Source organism: Macaca fascicularis, chromosome 13 (genome assembly GCF_037993035.2).
Source record: "Macaca fascicularis isolate 582-1 chromosome 13, T2T-MFA8v1.1".
NCBI lineage: Eukaryota > Metazoa > Chordata > Mammalia > Primates > Cercopithecidae > Macaca > Macaca fascicularis.
The window spans coordinates 59,868,806-59,887,524 of record NC_088387.1 but is presented as its reverse complement, the minus strand read 5'-3'; the positions used below and the strand labels follow the sequence as shown (position 1 = coordinate 59,887,524).

The window sequence follows — 18,719 nt, the reverse complement described above, 5'->3', positions numbered from 1 at the left end:
ACAGAGTCTTGCTCTGTTGTCCAGGCTGGAGTACAGTGGCATGATCTTGGCTCACTGCAACCTCAGCCTCCTGGGTTCAAGCAAATTATCATGCCTCAGCTTCCCAAGTAGCTGGGCTTACAGGCATGCATCACCATGCCTGGCTAATTTTTGTATTGTTAGTAGAGATGGGGTTTCACCATGTTGCCCAGGCTGGTCTTGAACTCCTGACCTCAAGTGATCTGCCTGCCTTGGCTTCCCAAAGGGCTAGGATTACAGGCATGAGCCATCGCTCCTAGTCTGTTTCCTTATTTTTTAAATGTTAGATTTGTTGGCCACCTTCCTTAAAATTTCATTTCTAATGAAAGACAGTTTATGTATACTCATACACAGCATATATAGTTGTGTGTATGTATTTTGAAAAACTTATATTGATTTTCCTTTACAGTTTCTAAGAACATAAGTAGATAAATGAAGCTTAATTTGGAGAAAACTTTAACTTTCTCTGCCATTCCCAAGAGAAATCAAGTTCAGGATGCTTGCATTGATTTCCAGCCTTTCCAGCCTTCCAGGGCCAGAAAATTGTGCCTGAAAATTGGGTTAGCACATTTTCTGAATCTGACTGCTGTTAAGTTACTCTGTAGTTGGGTTGGATGCTATTTCCTGTCTCCTTTCCTTCAAGCAGAGAATATGCACTTCACTTTTTTTAAGGAAACCATCCCTAGCTCATATATTCATTTACATTCTACATCTTATGATTACAAGGATACACATAAAGAGTAGGTCTTATTCAGAAAAGTCCTGGCAGCTGTCCCAGCCTTAAAGAGAACAAGCCTGTGCTCTTCCCCTTTACCTGATGGAGTATCACTATGGCCTTTCTTTGAGGAGTTGATTAGCAAACTTGACTCAGAGAGGAAGTGAGAATAGCACCTTATGGTTAGGTGGTGCTGGCTGATTTTCTAGCTCTTGCACAGCATATGCCTCTTAAATATCAGGGGGAGTAAGCTGCTCTAGCATCATACCACCAGGGTTGGATAGCCCAAGTTGCAATTTCGAGTATTGCTGGCCAGTTTCTGGTACGTAATTATGGAAATAGAGGAAAGCACAATTCTGTCTGACGAAGGAACATATCTGCTTGTGGAGTATTAGATGTGAGATATGCCAGGTAGTATTTTCTGTTTTGGAAGTTAAGAAAATTAAATACCTGAAAAGAAGTGTTCTTTTTTCTTATTTAAAGCTCTTTCTACTAAACACAAATATCCTTAGAACCAGGAATTCCATAGGAACTGTAAAATCTAACTGGTCAAGTATTTCTGGCATAGTAACATTAGTTTTATTGCCCAAAGGCCCTCCTGGGAAAAATGTATATAGTTAGCAATCCCAACAATAGCCATTTGTTAAGAGTACCTCTTGGCTGGACACGGTGGCTCATGCCTATAATCCCAGCACTTTGGGAGACCAAGACTTGGGGGATTGCTTGAGACCAGGAATTTGAGATTAGCGTGGTCAACATAGAGAGACCCTGTCTCTACAAAAATTACAACAATTAGCTGGGCATGGTGGCATGCACCTGTAGTCCCAGCTGCTTGGGAGGCTGAGGTGGGAGGATGACTTGAGCCTAGCAAGTTGAGGCTGTAGTTAGCTATGATTGCATCACTGGCACTGCAGCCTAGGTGACAGAGTGAGACTCTGTCTCAAAAAATAAAAATAGAAAGAGTACCTCTGATGTTCTTAAAAACCAGTTCTTAAAAAACATATTTTAAGGTAAATAAATGAAGACAAAAGGTCATACAAGTTAGTAGCAGGGCTAGAGGGTTGAGTACAGTTCTCCCTGGCGTAAAACTCATTTTCTTTCCCTATGTTCTCTCTCAGTAAAAAATCATTTATAAAATAAATCTTTTACTTTTCAGAGTATAGTTTCTTTTTAAAACAATTTATGTCAAGTGAAACCTACTTGTATTTTTCATGGTGAAATTAGACATAATATCCCTAAAAATGAAAACCCAAAAGACAAAATACTTCAGGAAGAAAATTAAGGTTGGAGTTCTTAGAATTATATATCACCAAGATCAATTTGCCTTGCTGAGGGTTTTAGTATACCCCTGTCAGTTTACTTTTTGCTTGTGTCATAGTCTTTAGTACAGGAATTTTTCTTTGCCCCCTTCTCCCCTGTTTTTTTTTTTTAAACAGTCTTGCTGTGTCACTCAGGGTCACTCAGCGATCTCGGCTCACTGCAACTTCTGCCTCCTGGGTTCAAGCGATTCTCATGCCTCAGCCTCTTGAGTAGCTGGGATTATAGGTGTGAGCCAGCACACCTGGCTAATTTTTCTATTTTTAGTAGAGTCGGGGTTTTGCCGTGTTGGCCAGGCTCGTCTCAAACTCCTGGCCTCAAGTGACCTGCCCACCTTGCCTCCCAAAGTGCTGGGATTGCAGACATGAGCCACTGTGCCCAGCCTTTTTCTTGCCCATTGGTCACTATTTTCCTTTTCACACTGCTGTACTCTACCCCTAGAATATTATGAGGATCTTATCGGTCCATGCCACCAGAAACTTTGCTCTTCCTCTAGATATTCATGACTTATATAGGAATGCAATATTACATTTAGTCAGTAGGTGCCATCATCTAATATATGATATGTTTCAGACTGAAACTTCTTTAATTCATGGCTTTAGTTTATTTTAAATTAATCCATTTCTACTCTCTAGATTAAAAATTATGAACCTCTTGATTTGTTAATAATGAAAACTTGTAGTTTTTTTGTTAAATAAATTACATTTGTAAAGTTTATGTGTGTTTTCTTTTGCCAGTTTTATTAATAGAAAAGTAATTATTGAGGTGTTTTTATGCATTTTGTTAGTTTTTTGAGATAGGGTCTCACTCTGTTACCCGGGCTAGAGTACAGTGGTGCTATCATGGCTCACTGCAGCCTTGACCTTCCAGGCTCAAGCAGTCCTCCTACCTTAGCCTCCCGAGTAGCTGGGCACACTTGGCCAATTCTTTCTGTATTTTGTGTGGAGATGAGGTTTCACCATGTTGCCCAGGTTGGTCTTGAGCTCCTGAGCTCAAGCCATCTGCCTGCCTGTCCTCCCAAAGTGCTAGGACTACAAGCATGAGCCACCACACACCCGGCCTCTTTTATGCATTTCGTATGCTGCCATTGAGGTAATGGTGCAACCCTTTGATGCAGATGAGATAGTAGGTCAGTTAAAGCCTTTGTCTCCGAAGGTATTTACAAGAAATTGAAATAATGTCTTTTATTTTTAAGGCCAAACAATACTTCAAACCTATTTTTCTGTGAAGTTTTAAACAGTTGAGAAGATTGTCAAGTATCCTCTAACTTTGGACTAAGGAACTCTGAGTCTACAGTCTTCCACCCACTAAATAGACATTGTTTTATTCAAAGATGCCAAGCCCTATCATCATCTTGAGATTTGTCCATGAGTCAGACTTTGGAAATACCAGCTAAGCCAGTGACACTGGATATAGCTTTGGGCAAAGGTAATAGTTCGTACCTTGGCCAGTTGGAGATTAAACGAGAACAGCAGTTACTATTCACTGAAGCTGCTTCTACTTACTAATGGCTAGGGAGTCTAGGGGTATCTCTTTCAAATATCAGACTTGAGTTCATTGCTATTTCATATTTCTTTGTTAGCTGCCCTTCCTTCAGTTCTTTATATATTTACTTTTTAGGACCAAACCTTGTTGGGAGTCATTTTTCAGTCTCATAAGGAAGAAAGAAAAGTCTTTAAATTTTTGTTGTTGTTACAGGTATGAGCCACCAAGCCCAGCCAGGTCTTATTCCTTTTTGCATCACAGGTGCTTATGACAGTAGTAGGCTTAGTGGTGCCAAATATAAACTTGTTGTGTTAATGGACAAACTGAGGGTCAGGTGTTATGAGAGGCAACTGATTCTGGGTAAGGATTTGCCTAACTGATTCTCTCTAGAATGTTAGTTCCCTAAACTAGTAACTCTCCTCTAAAATCTTACTAACTACCTTGACTAAGTACAGATTGAAAGAAGAATGTTAATGATGAATATGAAGAAAGTTAGCTGTTCTGAGAGAGGATCCTGTATACATTTATAAGATCAGTGGTAATTTGCTTTTTGGTAACCATGAGAACATTAAGCCATTTGTTTATGAATGTATCGTGCTGGTGTTTTTGGTATGTGTATTTCATTGTTTCTGGTTAGGCTCTATATCTGTTTTTTCCTGATGCTATGTCAGTTTATAATAGTCCTGTATCACTCACTGTGACATTGAGGAATATCTGTCATATTGTTTTTGTTATATTTTTGTTTTTCAGTGAGGTGGGGGAGAGGGGCAATCCATACATTTTCTGCACAAAAATCGTGATCCTCATGTAGTAAAATTTTATACTTTGCTGTTTTTATGACCTTCTTGCTGCTAATCTCCAGGTGGTATTTTTGTCTTTTGGCTTCCCTCTTGTTTACATTAAATATGTCAGTAACTGAATTCCAAAACCCTTGCAAACTTTGGCAGCCAATTTATAATCAATTTGTTTATTCTTTTTCTTGATTATGATTAACCAAGACTAGATTTTACTTTGCAGGTTTACTTAAGTTTGTGGCTGTTTAACAACCCTTCATTCTGCTCAATTAGTCTTCGTAACATTAGGTTAGAAGAGAGATGTCATTTTGAAGGAGAGATCTTTATGTTATGTCTGATAACCTAATCTACCTCCTGGTTTATCTCTTGCATTTGCTGTTTGTGTATTTCTGTGTTCTGCCTTGATCCTTTTACTGATTTCTGTGTTGACCTCTGTTTTTTAAGCTACCAATTTAAACTGGAAGTTAGGCACAGAATTTAGAATGTGAAAATAGTTCTTTAATATATTTTGCTTTTATAGTGCGTTTCCTCCAAAAAAGCTTTCTGCTTTTATAAGTAACTTATTTGTCTTCCTGGCATCTTTGCAGAATAGATTTAAGGATTGGGATTAGTGTTTCTTTTTTACATTTGTTTTCTAGCCCAACCAAACATTGTGGGCTAGCAGCCAGTATCAAAGAAAGGTGAAAAGTTACATTAATAGGATGCATTCCATTCCTTCTCCCTTCACCTACCAAAGAAACGATTCTTTGGTGAGAATAAGATTCTGATCATTTGTAGAATCTTCAAGGAGCAAGCTCCTAACTTAAAAAAAAAAAAAAAGACCTGTTTTCTTCCTGAATAAACTATCAAAGAGCTTCTATCGTCATAGTTTTGTTAATTTGATCTGTGTTACAGACATTGGGGAACTAAGATTGTAATTGCCCGATGGGTTCTTCCCCACTGCTGAACAGACAAAAATCAGTTCACTGAGACCATGACATTGCAGTAGATTAACGATTTAATGAGGTTGGCCATGTGGGAAAACCAGAGTTATCACTCAAGTCAGTCTCCCCAAAGGCCGCAGGTTAGGGTTTTTGTGGACAATTTGGTGGATGGGGGCTAGGGAATGGGTGCTGCTGATTGGTTAGGGATGAAATCATAGGGGTGTGGAAAAACTGTCCTTATGTGCTGAGTCTGTCACTGGTGGAGCCACAGGACCAGTTGAGCCGTGAATCACAGGTCTGGTGGGGTAGATCTGAAAAACATCTTTAAAAAATCTTAGATTGTACAGTAGTGATGTTATCTATAGGAACACTTGGGGAAATTGCAAATCTTGTGACTTCTGGCCACATGGCTCCTGAGCAGTAAAGAGTTATAGAAACTATACCTACATCTTAGCAGAGTTCAGGCCCCTGCCATAATCCTATTCTTGTGGCCTTTGATTAGTCTTACAAAGGCGGTTTTTGGTCCCTGAGCAAGGTGGGGGTTCTTTTTAGAGAGGGACTGTTATCATGCTTGCTTTCCTTCTTCTTTTTTTTTTTTTTTTTTTTTTTTTGTATTTTTAGTAGAGACAGGGTTTCATTATGTTGGCCAGGCTGGTCTCAAACTCCTGACCTCAAGGGATCTGCCTGCCTCAGCCTCCAAAAGTGCTGGCATTGCAGGCATGAGCCACCAAGTCTGGCCTCCTATTATCATCTTTACTTTCAAGTTAATTTTTTTTTTTGAAACAGAGTCTCGCTCTGTCTCCCAGGCTGGAGTGCAGTGGCGCCATCTCAGCCCACTGTAACCTCTGCCTCCTGGTTCAAGCAATTCTCCTGCCTCAGCCTCCTGAGTAGCTGGAATTACCAGTGCCCACCACCATGCCTGGCTAATTTTTGTATTTTCAGTAGCGATGGGGTTTCACCATGCTGGCCAGGCTGGTCTCGAACTCCTGACCTCAGGTGATCTGCCTGCCTTGGTGTCCCAAAGTGCTGGGATTCCGTGCATGAGCCACTGCTCCTGGCCTCAAGTTAAATTATAAATTCCTCCCAATGTTAGCTTGGCCTATGTCCAGGAATGATGAGGACAGCTTGGAGGTCAGAAGCAAGATGGAATCAACTATGTCAGTTTTCCTTTACTGTCATAATTTTGCAAAGGTGGTTTCAAGATTATTTTTTTGTTGTTTGTTTTTTGTTTTTTTTTTTTGTTTTTTGTTTTTTTTTTTGAGACGGAGTCTCGCTCTGTTGCCCAGGCTGGAGTGCTGTGGCCAGATCTCAGCTCACTGCAAGCTCCGCCTCCCGGGTTTACGCCATTCTCCTGCCTCAGCCTCCTGAGTAGCTGGGACCACAGGTGCCCGCCACCTCACCTGGCTAGTTTTTTGTATTTTTTAGTAGAGACAGGGTTTCACCTTGTTAGCCAGGATGATCTCGATCTCCTGACCTCGTGATCCGCCCGTCTCAGCCTCCCAAAGTGCTGGGATTACAGGCTTGAGCCACCGTGCCCGGCTCAAGATTATTAATATAGTTTTTACAGATAAAGAAATCGAGTCCTGGTTAAGTCATATAACTTTATTCTAACTGTCCTTCAGCAAGTGCTAAAAATAGTTCTACGCTGTAAAGGTACAGAAAAGTAAAGAACTTGGTCTGGCTATGGATAAGACAGGTGCTTGTATGTGCAATTCTGATCAATAAAATTTATGATATTGTGGACAAAAGTGCTAAGTAACTAAAAGTCAAGGTAAATGTGACTAGTCAAGCAAAATAGTTCATGAAATCGTGACTTGAGATGGGTAGAATTTATCCGGAGCCTATGCCTTGTAAGAGAATTGGGATTTGTGTACATCGTGGTGTTCATTATATAGTACTATTTTCTGCCTGAAAATTAAAATTAGAGTAGAATATACCATGAAACATTCATTGAAGAAATTAAAGAGAAGAGCTTATGAATCCTTGTGCCTACTATATTGTCTTGATCCTCTGAACACAGTTTATTTTCCTTCAATGAGTTTTGACAAGATGATTCAGAGAATTTAGCAGATGGCAGTTTTTAATGAGGAAAAAAAAACAAATGCATTTCTTTTTTCTCTCTCCAATTTATGTTTTATAAAGCAGTCACATTATTTAGTTGTTTAACTCTCTGCAATAGCTACAGCATTGGAGTAGGTGAACTAATATATGATTTACAAAGATAAGACTAAGCAAATGAAGTTCTTGTGAAGCAAATAAAATGTTTGGTTTCTCTCTGGTATCTTTGGATGCAAAGTAGTGGTGATTATTCCTACCACCACCCCAAACTGCAGAAACGAGCCAGAGTTCCTTGCTTGAGAAAGAAGACATTAAGAAACATTTATTCAGTTTTGCTGGATACCAAAAACTATTCAGGAGAGTTACACAGTCCCTACTCCCAAGTCCCTTACAATCTGGTTGGGAAGACAGAAATGAAGAACATACCTTAAGTCTGCATATTGCTAGTCCTTTACAATTTATGAACACTTTGCTCATATGCAGTCATGTGTCCCATAATGATCTTTTAGTCAATGACAGACTGCATATATGACGCTGGTCCCATAAGACTGTAATGGAGTTGAAAAATTCTTACTGCCTAGTGACACTGTGGCTGTCGTAATGTTATAGTACAATTTATTTAGTGTAGTCTAAGTGTAGAATATTTATAAAGTCTACAGTAGTATACAGTAATGTCCTAGGCCTTCACGTACACTGACCACTGACAGACTCACCTAAGCATCCTCCAGTCCGGCAAGCTTCATTTATGGTAAGTGCCCTTTCTTTTCTTTTCTTCTTCTTTTTTTTTTTTTTTTTTTTTTTTGAGACGGAGTCTCGCTGTGTATCTTTATCTAGGCTGGAGTACAATGGTGAGGTCTTGGCTCACTGCAACCTCCGCCTCCTGGGTTCAAATGATTCTCCTGCTTCAGCCTCCTGAGTAGCCGGGACTACAGGCGCCCACCACCACACCTGGCTAATTTGTATTTTTAGTAGAGATGGGGTTTCACTATGTTGGCCAGGCTGGTCTCGAACTCCTGACTTCGTGATCCACTTGCCTCGGCCTCCCAAAGTGCTGGGATTACAGGCATGAGCCACCTCGCCTGGCCGGTAAATGCCCTTTCTTTTATATCATTTTAAAATCTTTTTATACTGTATTTTTACACTGTATATTTTTTGTATTCTTATACTGTATTGTACCTTTTCTATGTTTAGATACATAAAATACTTACCATTGTGCTCCAGTTGCCCAAAGTGTTCAGTAGAGTAACATGCTGTACAGGTTTATAGCCTAGGAGCAATAGGGCATACCATATACCATATAGCCTATACCATCTAGGTTTGTGTAAATACACTCTGTGATGTTAACACAACAAAAAGATTGCCTAACAAATGATTTCTCAGAATGTATACTTGCAAGTGACACATGACTGTATTCTGTTTCAAGAGAGTCTTGGAGTCACCATCCAAGCTGCCCAGTTGACAGACTAGAAGCCACATGATTTTTAAGTTGATTTGGATGAGGAACTAAATTTCAATACTTGAATTGCTAAATGTTATGCTATGGACTATGGACAGTAAAATATTAATGGTCATGCAAGAATGAGAGAGACCATTGTCCATTGATAGATTTTAGGGGGTTTACAAACTCCCTGAAATTATATGGTAAAGTTTATACGTAAGTGTGTTTTTCTAGAACGTTCATAGTTTTCAGCAGATTTTTTTCCCGTTTTTGTTGTTGTTGTTGTTGTTAATTGATGTATAATTGGCATTCATGTAATCAGATTTTGAAAATAAGTCTCTGGCCTTAGAAAAAAGGTTTCAAAACTACTTGTCTTGAGTATTTGGAAAACATTTCTTAGAGCATGAGGTCTTGGGATGATTTCTGAAAAATAAGCCAAGCAAAGAGAGAGCAACCTGGATGTACAGCTGACAGCACCTCTACTTTTCACAGCAGTGTCCTTTCTTCCCTTAACTATGCCTCCTGTTACAAGAGTCCTAATTGATTTGGATATAGTGGTTACTGGTCACATCATAGGCTTAATAATTTTTAGATGTTATTGAACTAGTATTTTTCTAGTTAAAATAGGTGAGGGAAATACATTTAAGAAATCACATTATATGCAATAGAAATGCAAGTTTAACCAGAAAATTGAATAATAATTAATTGCCCTATACTAAGGATATGGTATCTACATATTTTAACCCAGATGCTTATCGTGGACCAGAAATTTCTAAGAATATAATTACCAGGAAAAAAAAAAAAAAAAGAAAAAAAAAAAGACCTAGCCCTTGCTCTCCTGGAGCTTTCAAAAGGAATCCCACAAATGTGTGTATAATTTTAAAAACTCAGCTATGCTCTTAGATGTCTCTTTTTGGGAAAATCCCAAATAGGATTATTGACCTATATTGGCAGGCCTGCTGTCAGATAGTTGTTCTTTTTTTAGATGAGTGGATTATCCTGGGGGTTTGGGAGGAGGGATTGTCCCCCAGGGGATATTTGGCAATGTCTGGAGACATCTTTGGTTGTTTCAGCTCGGGGCATGCTACTGATATCTGGTGGATAGAGGACAGGGATGCTGCTAAACCTCCCATAATGCACAGGACAGCCCCACCACAAAGAGTTTTCCAGCTCAAAATGTCAGTCTTACCAAGGTTGACTGGTGGACATTTCAAAGTAACTGAAAAATTAATATTGTTGAACAGGCCTTTATAAGGTAGAGGCAGCACTTACTCAGGTATTCCAGTACTGCAATATCATACCATCTTATGATTCTAGTGTTTCCTCATTAATAGGTTTCAGACTTTATGAAAAGTTCCTCTGGTATACTGAATTTATATTCTGCTTTTGGTCCATTTCAATGGAGTGATTAATGTAGTAGGGGATAATGGCTAAGGTTTGAAGTTGGAACTCTTTTTTTTTTTTAAAAAAATTGCCCTAAATTTAGTGGTATGATTAATATATTGTTATTATCTTTTGTCAATTTTACTGAAATTGCATGAATATATCTAAGATAAATCAAAAAAACATGATCAGTTTGGACTGACATATAGGAAGGACTTAGAAAGGAATCAAGATAGGTATTTCTGGATGAATCTCTATAACAGTGCTTCACTGGCTTAACATGCAGATGAAACACCTGGGAATCTTATTAAAATATAAGCTACTGATTCTGTACATCTGAGGGGAGGTCTGAGAGTATGCATTTTTATGAAGCTTCTGGGTGGGAAGTCCAGATGAAGCATTAGATCATTGCAAAAATAAGTATGCTTTAAGTATCACTTTAACCAAAAAGAAGACAATAATTTTTAAAAGATTTTCTGGCTTTTTATTTATTTGTAATTTCATTTTTTAATTATAAAAGTGACAAAACTAATATTGGAGAAAATTTGAAAAACAGAATAGAAATCTCTAGTACTAATAATGTCTGCCATCTCAGTGAAGTTGCTAGTATTTTGTGTATCTTTCAGTTATTTTATCCTAAGCACCAATTAAAAATGTTCTTAAAACACTGTATGCATAATACAACTTTTTATTTGCTTTTGTTAGGGAAAAAGGGAAGAAAAAATTCTCCTTTATAGTTTTCTCACTTGTCTTCTCTACTACTGTGTTTTGTTATTCAGCCTTGAATAATTCATTTCAGGAAAGAATTTTTTACTCCTTTAGGAAGAGGCTTGCTTAGAGAGATCAAGGATCACATGCCTTGCTGTGGAAACTTCATTTGTAAGCTGACTTATGTCATGTGATAGTTAAAAATATATTTATCATTGGGAAAAACTAAAATGAGAAAAGTCAGTCCCTTTAAATTGGATTTTGTTTCTCTTGAAGATGCATGACTGATGTTCTGAAACTTGACCTAGTCGAAGAACATGAACTTTTTTTTCTTAAAGAAATACCTTTTCAGAAGAAGATCAGCACTCGTGAATCAAAAACAAAAACAGAAACAAACAGAACCCCTTTTCTTCCTTAAAATTGGCAGTTTTTTTTAACAAATATGTGGTTAAAGTACAAGTTTGCTTTGATATGTGCAGGCACTTAAAATCTGTAGGTGAAATTGTTGTTTTGAATCTTATTTTCCATTTACTTATTAATTCAGAAATGCCCTCTAATGAGAAGACTGTAAAGAAGTTTCCAGATTGTTAGAGAAAATTACCCTTTGCTCTATGCTTTTAATGCAGTTTATTTATATTTTATTTAATTATATTTTATTTATTTATCTGCTCACCTTAGATAGGCTCAGTGTTATCTCATGATAGGCTTCTAGACTGACAAGAAATTAACTTACACTCTGGAGGGGTTACTATTATTATTATTATTTTAAAACTCCATGTAACTTATAAGCCATCTGAGATCTCTGAGGGTTCAGTAAACCATACATACTTCTCTAATCTCAACTCGTAATTTGTAGAAAGCATCATGTTTAAAGAAAAATTGTAGAGTCATTTTATAAAGTAAGAAATGTTATTGCTGTTCTGAAAACTAATATTTTTTCATATGTGCATCTTAATTATCAATCTAAAAGGTCAGTGACTGATGACAGACTTTCTTCTCCTCATCTTTGGTCTTTGTCTTCTGATACTTTACTCTTTCAAGCGTCTTGATAGTTTCTTTAATTTGACAAATTTCTGCGGTAGATTACATAATGTATCCCATTGGTTAGTTAGCCCTGTTGCACTGATGAGTGATTGTTATCTGGATTTTCTTAGGTCTGACTCTTTCAGGAATTAATTTTTAAGTTTCCTATAGTTATATCATAATTGGTTCCATTGGGACCTCCTGGAATTGATTGAAAGCAACACTGTAAATAGTCCAAAGGTTTTAAAAGCTGTATATTCAGTAAGGCATGTTAATGGTTTAGTAAGCTCACGTATTCTATCCAGTTACCAATGTGATTAGGCTTTATAGCAACTATTAGCATTCGGTGACTATACCAAGGACTTAGCTCGTTTACTAAGCCAAGTTCACTCTGTATACAAACGGCTCTTCAGACCTGCCACATTATATTGGAGGAATAGTAATAAAAAGTTCTGCATCTCCTTTCTCAGATAATTATCATCCACTCTTTCAGTCTTCTTCAATGAGATGACTCTACAGCTCACTCAAAAGGAATCTCTTAACCATCCTGTTTCTCCTTACCTACTGTATCAGTTGGGATTAAGTTCAGCTGCAAATAATAGAGAGCCAAATTAACAAAGGCTTTAAAACGATAGAAACTGGCCCAGCACGGTGGCTCATGGCTGTAATCCCACCACTTTGGGAAGCTGACACTGGTAGATCGCTTGAGCCCAGGAATTCGAGACCAGCCTTGGCAACATGGTGAAACCCCATCTCTACCAAAAATACAAAAATTAGCCAGTCTTATAACCCAGTCTTTAAATAAATACATAGATTAAAATTAGAAGAAAAATATAGAAGTTTATTTCTCTTTTATGTAAAAGTCCAGAGATAGGCTCTGTTCCACACATTTTCAGGGTCCTAGACTTTTCCATCAGATTATTCCATTGTTCCTTGGGTATGGTCCTTGTCCTTGTAACCCAAGACACACAGGTCAGGTAGTAGGATGTAGGAAGGGTAAAGGTACATATCTCCTGATATGAGCTATGTATTAGCATATTCACATAATCTGTCTTCTCTTTTTGAATTTCCATATACCACTACAGAGTTTATTTTTTCACTAATCACTGCAGTTTCTTTATCATTTGGGCCAAAGGGACAGCCAACTAGTGGTCATGGTTTATGGAAGATTCTTCCAGTCTTCAGAGTCCTAGGTATAAAACCTACCCTGATCAAAAATACGTTCTTGGCCTGGGTGTGGTGGCTTACACCTGTAATCCCATCACTTTGGGAGGTTAAGGTGGGTGAATCTCTTGAGCCCTAGAGACCAGCCTGGGCAACATGGCAAAACTCCATCTCTACAAAAAATACAAAAATTAACTGGGTTTGGTGGCGTGCACCTATAGTCCCAGCTACTTGGGAGGCTGAAGTGGGACACTTCAGCCTTCACTGAGCCCAGGAGGTTGAGGCTGCAGTGAGCTGTGATCGCACCACTGCACTCCAACCTAGGTGACAGAGAGACCCTGTCTCAAAAACAGAAAACAAAAAGTATCATTCTCAATACTTTTTATAATTCTGATGCCTGTCTCACCCTCTGAATACATCAGAGTATTAAAATGTGAGACACAAAATAATGAGAGGAAGATGATTGTAGGAGCAGGATACTATCCATAGAAACAGAACTTGGAACTTTAAGAAATTGGGGTCTCTGGAAAATAAATGAAGACCCAGACCAGCTAATAGGAAATAATTTGCTCAATATTTTTGGAGGTACTCATCTTGATTTATTTATTTTTGGATTTTTTTAGTGTCAAATTTTTATTATTAGGGTTTTATGCAATTAAAAAAAAATAGGGCAATACTTCCACCTTGCTTTCTTAGTGGATAGAAGAAACAATATTACTTCTCAACTTTGATCTACATAATGGTTTTTGAGGCTAATGAACTGAGGTCTAAGGTTTGAACTGTAAGAAAAAGAATGAAGAGAGCCTCTTTTCCTGCACTGCGCACTTGTCTCACTGACAGTTTTGTTAGCCCACAAGCTAACTCTAGCCAAAATAAGTAAAAAGCAAGAGTTTCTTTGAAAAGAGGGAAAGACCCAGTGATGAGACAGCAGAAGACTCTGAGACTGTCAGCAAAAAAGAAAGCTGCATTTAAAAGAAAATACCAAGAGTTCTACTTAAATTACAGGTTCATTGCAACAGGTGATTCACATTCTCCAAGCCCACTTTGTATATGTGGTGACTGGGGCTATCCATTGAAGCCATGAAAGCTTCAAAACTGCTTTGCCACGTGGAGACCCAGCACCCTGCATTAAAAGACAAGCCTCTGGAGTTTTTCAAAAGAAAAAAATGTGAACACAAAGAACAGAAGCAATTATTGAAGGCCACCACTTCAAATGTGTCTGCATTGAGAGCATCATTCTTAGTAGCTAACCGCATTGCTAAAGCTAAGAAGCCCTTTACTATTGGTAAAGAGTTGATCCTAAGGACATTTGTTTTGAACCTTCAGGAGAGGGCACAGTTCAGAAGCTGGCACATGTACCTCTCAGCTAGCACCATAAGTAGTTGAATTGATTAAATAGAGGATATTGAGGCACAATTGTTAGAGAGCATTAATGAGTCACTGTGGCATGCAATCCAGGTTGACAAGTCTACTGGTGTTGACAAGGCAACGATGCTTGTTTTTGTGCACTATATTTTTCAGGAGGATGTGCATGAGGATATGTTATGTGCACTTTTGTTGCTAACCAACACCATAGCTGCAGAACTATTCAAGTCTTTGAATGATTACATATCAGGAAAATGGAATTGGTCATTTTGTGTCAGCATATGCACAGACAGAGTGGCTGCCATGACTGGACAGCTTTCTGGTTTCACTACTTGGGTCAAAGAGTTTGCTTCCGAATGTGAGTCTATGTACTGTGTCATCCACAGAGAAAGGCTAGCTAGCTGCAAAATGTCACCTGAACTTAACATTTTGCAGGATGTGATTAAAACTAGCATCCACATTTAAGTACATGCCTCTACATGTTCACATAGCTCTGTGAGGAGATAGATGCAGAGCACACACATCTTCTCTTGTGCACAGAAGTGAAGTGGCTTTATAAATGTCCCTCACTGGCCAGAGTTTTTGAGTTACGAGAGCCACTCCAGACATTTCTTTCAGAAAAACAGTCACCAATGGCAGCACATCTCAGTGACACAGAATGGGTGGCAAAACTTGCTTGTGTGACATTTCAACCTGCTCAACGAACTCAATCTGTCACTTCAGAGGAGAATGATGACAGTGTTTAAATCGGCAGATAAAGTGGTTGCATTCAAAGCCAAACTGGAATTATGGGGGCGATGAGTGAACATTAGGATTTCTGACATGTTTCAAACATTTGCAGAGATTTTGAGAGAGATTGAGCCAAGGCCTTCTTTCTCCCAGCTGGTGCATGATCACCAATCTCAGCTTTCAAAAGAGTTTGAGCATTACTTCCCAACCACAAAAGACCCCTGAATTGGGAAGGAACGGATCCACCACCCATTTGTGAATAAGCCAGGTGAATTGACTTTGTCCATGCTAGAAGAGGATTAACTGCTTGAGATTGCAAATGACAGAGGCCTTGAAAGTATGTTTGAGACAACTTCAAATCTCCATACATTCTGGGTTAAAGTCAAGGCAGAATATTCTGAGATTGCCACAAATGCACTCAAAAGCCTGCTTCTGTTTCCCACATTCTTTGTGAAGCAGCGTTTTCTGCAGTGACAGCAACCAAAACAAGGTTGTTACAGAGTAGACTGGACATAAGCAACACACTTCAAGTGTCACTGTCTCCCATCACCCCCAATCCTGCAACTAAATGGGACCATCTAGTTGCAGGAAAACAAGCTCAGGGCTTCCACTGATTCTACATTATGGTGAGTTATATAACTATTTCATTACATATTACAATGTGATAATAATAGAAATAAAGTACACAAAAAATGTAATGCACTTGAATCATCCTTAAATCAGTCCCTGGTGCCAAAACAGTTGGGGACCACTGACCTGGATTATATATATGATCTCATAGCCAAAAATGATAATGTAATATCCATATATATGTGCCTATATATGTGTGTATGTGTGATGTTACTAAACTACCTTGCATTCCTGGGATAAACCCTATTAGCTCAAGATTTATATTTTTGATATATTAATGGATTTGATTTGCTAATGTTAAGATTGTGTGTTTATGAAGAATTTTATTTATTTATTTATTTATTTATTTTTTGAGACAAAGTCTCGCTGTGTTGCCCAGGCTGGAGTGCAGTGGGCGGATCTCAGCTTACTGCAAGCTCTGTGTCCCGGGTTTACACCATTCTCCTGCCTCAGCCTCCTAAGTAGCTGGGACTACAGGCGCCCCCCACCTCGCCTGGCTAGTTTTTTTGTATTTCTTAGTAGAGACGGGGTTTCACCGTGTTAGCCAGGATGGTCTTGATCTCCTGACCTCGTGATCTGCCCGTCTTAGCCTCCCAAAGTGCTGGGATTACAGGCTTGAGCCACCGTGCCCGGCCTTATGAAGAATTTTGTTTAAAGCTTTTCTCTTTGAGCACTGCTTTAAAATTTAGCACATTTTCATGTGTTGGATTTCATCATTCAGTTCAAAATTATTTATTTATTTTTAAGTTTTCTTAGAGATAGAGTCTTACTCTGTTACCCAGGCTAGAGTGCAATGGCTTGATCATAGCTCACTGCAGCCTCAAATTCCTGGGTTTGAGCTATCCTCCTGCTTCAGCCTCCTGAGTAACTGGGATTACAGGTATGCAGCACCATACCTGGCTAATTGTTTGTTTTTCTGTAGAGGCAGGGTCCCCCTGTGTTGCCCAGACTGGTCTCAAATGCCTAGGCTCAAACAATCCTCCCACCTTGGCCTCCCAAAGTGCTGGGATTACAGGTTTGAGCCACCACAGTCCAAAATATTTTCTAATTAACTTCGTGGTTTCTTCTTGACCCATGGTGTATTTTGTTTTTATTTTTATTTTTTTTCCAAACACTGCATGTGGCATTCGAGCATGGTTTATTTTAAAATATTATGTTAAATTTCCAAATACTTGGGGCTCTTCTAGGTATCTTACTGATGCTTTCTGATTTAATTTCATTATGCTCAGAGAACATACTCTATGTAAGTTTACAATACATCTTTTGAGATTTATTGAGACTTACCTTCTGACTTAGCATTTGATCTGTATTGGTGAATAGACCATGCACACTTGAAAAGAACAATTTTGTGGAGTTGTTAGTGTAGTATTTTACAAATGTCAATTAGATTAAGTTGGTTAATAGTGCTGTTCACATGATCTATGTCCATACTGATTCTTTTTTCTTTTTTTTTTTTTTTCATGTCATAAGTTTATTGAAAAACATATCTAGCATGCCATGAGTTAGAGTTTGATCCATTTCCAGAGGCTGTATCTCTTAAAATGCTCTTCATATCTGGTAAATGGACGAACTGAAACATCCTTATTGTTTAAGCAGTTGGTGTCTTACTATAAGGAAGGGTACAGAAAATGCAGATCCAAAGAACAAACACATCTTAACTAGTAACGCCCACTTGTTTTCCACTGAAAATGGCAAATTCTTCCCAGGGCCCTCCTCATAGTGGCTCCTACGGACCACAGAGGTTGTGAACCTCCAGATGCTGTGGCCCAACATAGCGCTGCTGGAAGCTCTGCGAAAGGCGCAGACCGAGGATGGATGAAATGGCTGCGCCTCACCAAGAGCTTGTTCTCACGACCTTGTTCCCCCGTGCTCAAGGACCGAAAGGGATGGTCTCGATCTCCTGACCTCGTGATCCGCCCGTCTCGGCCTCCCAAAGTGCTGGGATTACAGGCTTGAGCCACCGCGCCCGGCCTCTTTTTTCATCTATTTATTATTTCAGTTACTATGAGAAGGATGTTAGTTCACAATCATAGAGATTTTTTAAAAATCTGTTTCTGCCTTTAATTCTCTCAAATTTTCTTCTTTTTGTTTTGTTTTGAGACAAAGGTCTCACTGTGTTGCCTAGGCTAGTCTCAAACTCCTGCACTCACACAGTCCTCTCACTTCATCCTTCAAATTTTCTTCTTAACACCAGGCATGGTGGCTTATACCTGTAATCCCAGCACTGGGAGGCTGAGGTGGGATTGCTTGAGCCCAGGAGTTGGAGACCAGCCTGGGCAACATAGCCAGGCATGATGGTGCACTCCTGTGGTCCCAGCCACTTGAGAGGCTGGGGTAGGAGGATTGCTTGGACCTGGGGGGTCAAGGCTGCAGTGAGCCATTATCGTGCCACTACACTCAGCCTAGGTGACAGAGCAAAACCCTGTCTCAAAAAAAAGGAGGGGGTATTAAATAACAACAAATTTTCTTTTCTTTCTTTTTTTTTTTTTTTTGAGACGGAGTTTCCCTCTTTTTGTCCAGGCTGGAGTGCAATGGCACAATCTCAGTTCACCTCAACCTCTGCCTCCCGGGTTAAAGAGATTCTCCTGCCTCAGCCTCCTGAGTAGCTGGGATTACTGTGCCACCATGCCCAGCTAATTTTGTATTTTTAGTAGAGACGGGGTTTCTCCATGTTGGTCAGGCTGGTCTCGAACTCCTGACCTTGTGATCCACCCGCCTCAGCCTCCCCAGAGTGCTGGGATTACAGGCATGAGCCACTGCACCTGGCCACAAATTTTCTTCTTAAAGTTTGAAGCTTTATATCAGACATATCTACATTTATGATTATATTTTTCTGATAAATTATCTGTTTTATTGTGTTGTTTTTGGAGACAGGGTTTTACTCTGTCATCTAAATAGGAGTGCAGTAGTGTGATCACGACTCACTGCAGCCTCTACCTCCTAGGCTAAGGTGATCCTCTCACTTCAGC

At 39.1% G+C, this 18,719-nt stretch overlaps 2 protein-coding genes across 14 annotated transcripts in view; one reads left to right on the top strand and one right to left on the bottom strand.

Annotated features, from left to right (window-relative positions):
* The window catches only part of COMMD1 (copper metabolism domain containing 1), a 241,566-nt gene that overhangs the window by 142,046 nt on the left and 80,801 nt on the right, over positions 1-18,719 (top strand). The gene's annotated exons all lie outside the window — the stretch shown is intronic.
* Positions 17,285-17,634, bottom strand: LOC123568376 (cytochrome c oxidase subunit 7C, mitochondrial-like). The gene has a single exon (XM_045369222.3). It carries the CDS (start codon positions 17,521-17,523, stop codon positions 17,332-17,334), a length of 192 nt encoding a protein of 63 aa, XP_045225157.2. The 5' UTR covers positions 17,524-17,634; the 3' UTR covers positions 17,285-17,331.

Bases quoted from the DNA above. Each gene is read 5' to 3' on its own strand.
- LOC123568376 (XM_045369222.3), bottom strand. From the start codon at position 17,523: ATGTTGGGCCACAGCATCTGGAGGTTCACAACCTCTGTGGTCCGTAGG.